Here is a 7,701-nt window from a genome sequence, read left to right as displayed (position 1 = left end):
TGATTTTAACAAACTAAAATAGAAATTAAATTTCTAAAAGAATTGTGGAATATATAAAAACATTATTAAGGTCAAAATGACATAACTGAATTTTTAAAATTAATCTATAGATTCCAACAACCTCCAATTGTAAACAAGTATTATTTAGAAAACCCTGCATTATGTTGACAACGTGAACCGCTAAACCAAATTCAATCCACATAGTCCTTAGGAGAGTCAATAAAAGAGATTCATGACACACTAGGTGTATGAGATTACCTTTATTTCAAGTCATTTATGATACTTTATGCAATCATTCTTTATATGCCCATAATTTTCCTTAGTATGAGAGAAACAAGTATCTTAATTGCCATAACACTTTGTTTGCATCTTGTTTTCATTCATCAACTATTGGACATGATTGCCTATAAAGGTCTTTCCCTTAACATGAATAACTTTCTGAATTCTCATGTCTTAATCTCTCATCTTCTTGAACACACATGATCAGAAGTTCCTTAATTGATCAGTTATCCTTATATGTGCCACAAGATATTTAAAAAAATATCATATTTAGATAAAATTGACCATAATGACTCAAAAACTCAACCTTTAGGGACTTTATAATGAGCTGTTATGTCCTTCATTTCCATAATGTGCTCAAGCATATTTTGAAACTGTAAAAGGTTTTACTTTAAAGCTTTTCTATTAGGGTGCAGGCCAAAGCCTTATTGGAACTCATTAAATGTTCCTCAATGACCTTTCTTTGGCCCTAAAACACTAAGAAATAAAACCCTAATGCTTTCCTTGATATGAGATTTCATGAACGTTGAAACTTAAGCGATTTAAATCACTTCAATCGTTCATGTTTAATAATCTCATGTGGCGTACTTGATTCCGTGGGAGAAGGTGATTCGTCCACACGAAACGCCAATTCAGTCTCCAAGCACCCCAAAGTGAAAAACACATTTTTCTTTTCAATCAGGAAAAATTACCACTAGGAATTATTGGAACATAAAATACTAATAATTAAAGCAGTAGGAATACATCCAGTAACTAAGAAAAATTATATACTTTAATGCTATGAAATAACCTTATTTAAATTAACCAATGTTAATTTAATAATAAATTTCAACCTACCTGTGGGCAAAGGTGCATCACGCATGAAATTTACTCTTTATTAATAAGACTAATAAATTTAGCATTAATAAATAAAATTTTCCGTACCTGTGGGCCTAAGAGAAATTTTATTTTCAATGTTAAATTTACTATCTTATTCTAATTAACTCATAAAAATAAAAACGTCCCTGTGGGGATTGGCAAATAAATTTATGAATTAATTACAACACGATGTTAATTTTCTTTATGAAGTTTATATATATAATCTTGATGCAATTATCATTATAAAATCGGGATGCTGTGGCTCTCCCAAAAATTATTATGACAATTACGACTTCATTAACATCGAATTTATTTAAATTAACCAATGCTAATTTAATAGTAAATTTCAACCTACCTGTGGGCAAAGGTTGCATCACGCATGAAATTTACTCTTTAATAGGACTAATAAATTTAACATTAATAAATAAAATTCTCTGTACCTGTGGGCCTAAGAGAAATTTTATTTTTAAAGTTAAATTTATTATCTTATTCTAATTAAATCATAAAAATAATAACGTCCCTGTGGGGATTAGTAATTAAATTTATGAATTAATTACAACAGGATGTTAATTTCCCTTATGAAGTTCACATATATGATCTTGATGCAATTATCATTATAAAATCGGGATGCTGTGGCTCTCCCAAAATTATTATGATAATCACTACTTCATTAACATCCAATAACTGTATAGATGTCACAAATAAAGTTTCCAAGAATAAATGACAAAACCATCATGTTAGTGGGTAAACAGTATTTTTTCAAAGTACAACCAGATAGTGTCCCAGATAAGTGAGGGGGCGCACAACGGCACACTTAAGTCCCAAGACTTACCTTGCCAGAGCTTTTCGATTGCAATTTTGGATAGTACCTTAAACATTCACCAACACATGAGGCTTAGTTAATTATTCTCAGGTCCAGGCATCAAACAATTTATATTTAAGCAATTAATAGAATAAATATATCCTTAAGTTCATGCATTAAAGAAACAATAATTTAATACTGAACAATTTAAATCATAAGATGAATAAAAATGTAACATAAAAGTATAATAATCTGAATAGCCTAATGGTCTTGAAGTGACCTTAGGCCCTTTATACCTTAAGAACCCAAGTTCTAAACCTAATGAGCCCAAATCATCTTTTTTTTTTAAAAAAAAAAAATCCGGATGGGCCACTTCAAATGGATTGGGCTTTTGGGTCAGCCCATTTAATGACCCAAGACACTGACCCGGTTCCTATATGGGTTTGAAAACCCTACCCGGCATCCTTAAGTCCCAACCCGAAAAATACCCAAACCCTAGCGCCGCCGCCCTTTCCCCTTCCCCTTTCCCATCCGCCGCCCACCGGTGCCACTTCTTTAATGCGACGGCCACACAGAGCTGCCACCCAACGGCAAACAGCCATTGTCATCGGCAAGGGGCCGTTGCACCCTTTATGCGGCCAAAACTGCTGCAAGTGGGAGGGGAAAACCGGTGCAGCAAGTGGGGAAAGACCGGCACTGCAGGTGGGGAAAGCCGGTGCTGGTTATAGATCCACCCCAAGGGTGGGAAGCCTTAACTGGATGTGTAGATAACAGGAACGGCCTTTCGAGATGCCAACCATCTCTCCTTTCTACAAACATTAATGGCTTGTACTTATTTTATTTCAACATAAACAAGTATCAACAGGACCGTGCAACAAATAAAAAATATCTTGGGTTTCAGCTTGTTTCAAGCTATTTTTGTTTCAATAAATTATTGAAACAAAAATACAAATTTACAGCAAGCATATCTAAAAATTAGACTGAGCAAATATGGCCTAAAGGTGGCTCTGATACCACATGTAAGAATTCAATATATAATTAAATGCTAATTGACAATAAAATTAGCAGCGGAATGAATAATTATATAAATACCTCTAGCCATGCTTTTGCTCAAGCCAATTGAAGAACAGTTTCGCAGCAACCAAATTTAGAAAACAAAAAATATTGAGAAGTTCTTCTGACCTATGTCTACCAGTGAGTGTCAATTGATGGAATACACATGCCTTATTTATAGGTAGGTCATGGGACTCTCAATTAGAGCTGTTACCTTAATTATTCCTCCCATCAAGGAATAAAAATCAAATCAATACAGCTAATTGATTCCACAAAAATAAAATCTTTAATGAAATCAAATACTTGTTCTACAAGAATTAAATCAGTGTTTTAATTCATAATATTTCATTGAAATCAAATACTTGTTCCACAAGAATTAAATCAGTAATTTAATTCATAATATTTGATTTACACGATAAGTTTTAATTGGAATAAATTATTGAACACCGTAATTTTATAATTACAATAATATATGTGACATAAAGGGACTTACTTTAAATGAAATTTCTTACAGTGACACCGAGAGAATTAGAGAGATTAATTTTTATTTTAAATTTGTCATAATTTTATTTATTTAAGTAAAATCCAAGCAATTTGGAGATACATAAGAGAAGAAGATCGAATTACATTCAGAAGAATTCATGCATGAACTCCTTCCGGCATGATATAATTAAACAAAGCATTGATTAAATAAATATTGGCCCCCCCAACATTCAGTAGTCAGCTATTTTCCAAGAAACAAATGGAAGGAGTTCTTCATCGCGATCAAAAACGACAGCGTCTTCCTCTAATATGTTCGCAAATGCCTCAATTCCATGTTCATCTCTTGTACTCGTCAAGACGACAAGATTCTTAAAAGGCATACTGGGACAGCACACCCAAGTGGGCTCCCCCCACCCAAAATCAGCTTCATAAAGAGGAAACCTGCACCAACTTGTAAACCTATAAGACTCCACGTCACCCTTCGAGGACAGCTCCACCTCCTTTGTTAGAGAATCCGGAATCAAATCGCTCTGTAGTTTCTTCACGTAATCACCGTCGATTCCTTTTATTGCCTTACTTAGTTTGATCGCCAGAGTACGATTACTAACATGATCATCACCACCATCAAGCTGATCGTGCGGTGATAATACAGCCGCGGCGAAGTACCAAAGATTCCCAAATGAATGCGTTGGCATGGGTGGGTCCATCCTCGGGCGTAAATTCACCGCATGAATTGCTACGTCACTACAAAAAAACAATTTTTTCCTGACCATAATTTTCTGACGTTTTCCAGTGTCCGACACGTCAGAAAATTTTTCTGACGTGTGTTGATTGTCAGAAACATAGGTGTCAGTAAAATTTTTTTTCTGACGTGTTAGTGGATAAAACGTCAGAATTTTCTGACGTTTTAGTGTATCACACGTCAGAAATATTTTCTGACGTGGCAGTTATACCACGTCAGAAAATTTTCTGACATGGTAGAACTCCAACGTCAGAAAATTTAGTTTTTTTTTTTTTTTATTTGTTTGTTGAATTTACGATTAATTGCTTTTTTGTTTGCACCTTTCAATTTGTTTGATGTTGTTTAATCTTGAATTTTTGGTCAAGAAATTTGCTCCACTGCTTTGGTCATTGAATGATTGGCAGCCACAACATGGCCGGGTCGTCAAGAAAGCTTTTCTGCCAAGAGGCCTTAATTTCATCTCCTTTTTCAAAATGTCAAGGTTTGACTGGAATTTGACAATGTTGTTGATCTTAGATTAATAGATAGAGCCATAGAGAACCTGTCCGGCCAACCGTAGCCTGCACTTCCATGCCTAGTGTTTTGCTATGTGCTTGACATTTTGAACTGCAGAAGACGGAGATCGATGAACTGCAGAAGAACACTAAAAAATGTACTACCAAAGAACTGCAGAAGAACATTAAAGTGTACATTCAGAAAACGGAGGAGCTCTTGTATATATACCTGTGAGGAGCTCTTGTAGGGGCTAGAAACGAAGGGAGAGAGGACGACGGCCGGAGATCGATGGCGGAGAGACGGTCGGCGGGTTTAGCTGCGGAGGATCAGAGACTTCGTGAGAGAGAAACTACTGAGCTTGAGAGAGAGTATATATATATACGGCCGGTGGGTGGAGAAGAGAAAAAAAAAAAGAAGCTTGATCAAGCTTCAGCTATGGCGGAAGAAAGAAAGAAAACGGAGAAAACAAGAGAAAAAGAAAAAGCTGAGACCTTGGGCAGTGGGACCTTGGGCAGTGGTCTTCCAGCTGGAGGACATAAAAGATATATAAAAAAAATAATGAATATTCAAAGCTGATGAGATCGAGATGGGACGCACGTATTCAAAGCTGCACATATATATAAGTTTAATTTATATATATATATATATATATTTATATATATAAAATATAATAATTTTATATTTTATATATATAAATATATGTATATAATTTTCTGACGTGCGACACCTGGCACGTCAGGAAATAAATACAAAATTAAATATATATATATATATATATAGCATTCTGACGTGGCGGTCTGCCACGTCAGAAATTTTCTGACGTGGCGAATTTTGCAACGTCAGAAATTATATCATTTTTAAAATTTTCAAATTTGTAATATTTTTCTGACGCTCCAACATCTAAAACGTCAGAATTTTCTGACGTGTCACTATTTACACGTCAGAAAAAAAATTTCTGACGTTTTAAAAGTTGCACGTCAGAAATTTTCTGACGTGGCAACAAAATAGGTACTGTAGCCACGTCAGAAAATGTCATTTTTTTTGTAGTGCGTGCACTCTCGCTGGTGCAGGTTTGGATTTGGATATCGCCATCAGACGTTTCCATATGAACGCTGAAACGGCCAAAACGCGCGTTGAGGAAGCATTTTCTTTCAGAGCAGCTATGCTTGATTTGTCGAACACCAGTCTTCTTGTTACAATCTTCTCTTTGGTCACCCCAATGTCTCCCTTCCCCCAAGATATATCTTTCGGTGGGAAGTACGTGGCCGCATCAAATTTTGGACAGACATCGTCATCTCCACGGGATGTGGCGCTCCAGGCGCCAAGAAATGTTGTGGCTGATGCTCCATCAGCTATCCTGTGCGAAACACACACACCAACGGCAACTCCGCCACATTCAAAGATATTATATTTGACAGCTAAGAGAACATCGTGGGTTCCATGTGGTTCAAATGGCAGAAACTGGTTCAAGATTTCCATGTTGAAGTGTTGGAGAATTTGTGATAACTTGCACGCAACTCGAGCTTCATAAAACTCGACCCCCTCATCGTTGCAGTCGATGGAGTGGTCTTCTTTGAGGGTTCCAGCCAAAGGGTAGAAGCGGTTGAGGGTTTGTTGAAGGGACTTTTTAAGGCGACAAGATTTTTGGAGTTGATGATGATCAACGACGTCGTCATGGGCATTGTTGGATTGATAAAAAAGGATGATAGGAATATAAGTGGTGGGTGCAAGTTGGTCTGGGAAGGAACGTTTGTGGGTTCGAAGGTGATTGGGTGTTGGAGATGATGGTTTAATCATTTCCTTTGAGATTATTTCAACATTCATCATCGCCATAAATCTGTTTTATTGAGAAGCTAATTAACCCACTGAATTAATTAATGTTTATGCTTCTTTTCTAAAGAGCTCGCAGCTCTTATATATAGAGAGAGACGAGATGGAGACCACTCTCAAGTTTCAAGATGTAATACGCTCCGAATTCCCATTAAAGGACGATATCAGATTTGTTTGTTGTAGATTTCACATCATATGGATATGCACATGATATATATTGACTTTTGTTACATATTATTCACAATATATTGGTAATCCAATTAAACACCTTAACTTTCGTGTGTATAGCCCTAACACATCATGTGCCATAGCCCTAGCTAGTCACCTTTTTTTCTTTTCTTTTTTTGGTAACAAACCAAAATCCATTAAAGCATAAGAAAGTTAGAGGACAGACATATAAAGCTAAAAAGCTTAGACATATAAACCCAACAAACTTCTCAAAGTAGGTGAAGATGGAAGTTATCTACGAATGCAGCGAGAGAAAACCCTTGCCGCGGCGCAATCTGATGGATACTACTATCGGTAGTACGAATACTCCTATCAAGCATCTAAACAGACTTTCAAAAAAGCCATGGAGATTTAGATGCACAATAACAGTGGAAAAAATGTTTTCTTTTTGGAAACCAAAAAGAAAAGAAAAAACCACTTCACTTACAAAGAGTCTAAAATCTAACTAGATTGGGTTTATCAGAAAGTAACACATACAAGTTACAGAAAATAACCACAACAACATTACAGAATAAAAAGGCAAGCTAAAAAGCAGATAAAAATGTCCAAAAAACAGCAACACTGAAGTGGTCGGAGACACACGGGCCCACGAGCCGAAAAGGAAACCAGAAGATCGGCGTATAAGGTTGATGGAGGTGGAGCGGTGAGTGGGGGACACGCGCCCGCGAGTAAGATCTACTCGCAGGCACGTGTTGAACACACATCGGCGCGTGATGGTCGGATGTGTGGATCGCTGGTGGTAGACGATGGCGGAGATGGCGTGGAACCCAGTGGGATGGCTCGTGTGCACCCAAGATTTCCTAAAAACAAGAGAACAAATTTTGAAAAAAACATATCTAAAGCGTTCAAAAAGATGCGAAACCCAAACTTGGAGTTGTTGGTGATGGAGGTGGTCGGAGGTTTTGTGGTGGAGGTTGGGCCGTTACAATTT

At 36.6% G+C, this 7,701-nt stretch overlaps 1 protein-coding gene across 1 annotated transcript; it reads right to left on the bottom strand.

Annotated features, from left to right (window-relative positions):
• Positions 1–3,705: 3,705 nt before the first annotated feature.
• LOC132173499 (stemmadenine O-acetyltransferase-like) lies at positions 3,706–6,545 on the bottom strand. The gene is made up of 2 exons (XM_088514949.1): positions 5,767–6,545; positions 3,706–4,219 (listed from the first exon to the last, which is right to left on the bottom strand). Exons 1-2 carry the CDS (start codon positions 6,543–6,545, stop codon positions 3,706–3,708), a joined length of 1,293 nt encoding a protein of 430 aa, XP_088371075.1.
• Positions 6,546–7,701: the final 1,156 nt, after the last annotated feature.

This window comes from Corylus avellana, chromosome 3 (assembly GCF_965113065.1).
Source record: "Corylus avellana chromosome 3, dhCorAvel1.hap1.2, whole genome shotgun sequence".
NCBI classification, from domain to species: domain Eukaryota; kingdom Viridiplantae; phylum Streptophyta; class Magnoliopsida; order Fagales; family Betulaceae; genus Corylus; species Corylus avellana.
This window is presented reverse-complemented; position numbering and strand designations above follow the sequence as displayed.

Bases quoted from the DNA above. Each gene is read 5' to 3' on its own strand.
- LOC132173499 (XM_088514949.1), bottom strand. From the start codon at position 6,545: ATGGCGATGATGAATGTTGAAATAATCTCAAAGGAAATGATTAAACCA. The intron at 4,220-5,766 runs GCACGCACTACA...GTTTTTTTGTAG, and splicing joins AAACCTGCACCAGCGAGAGT to TGACGTAGCAATTCATGCGG.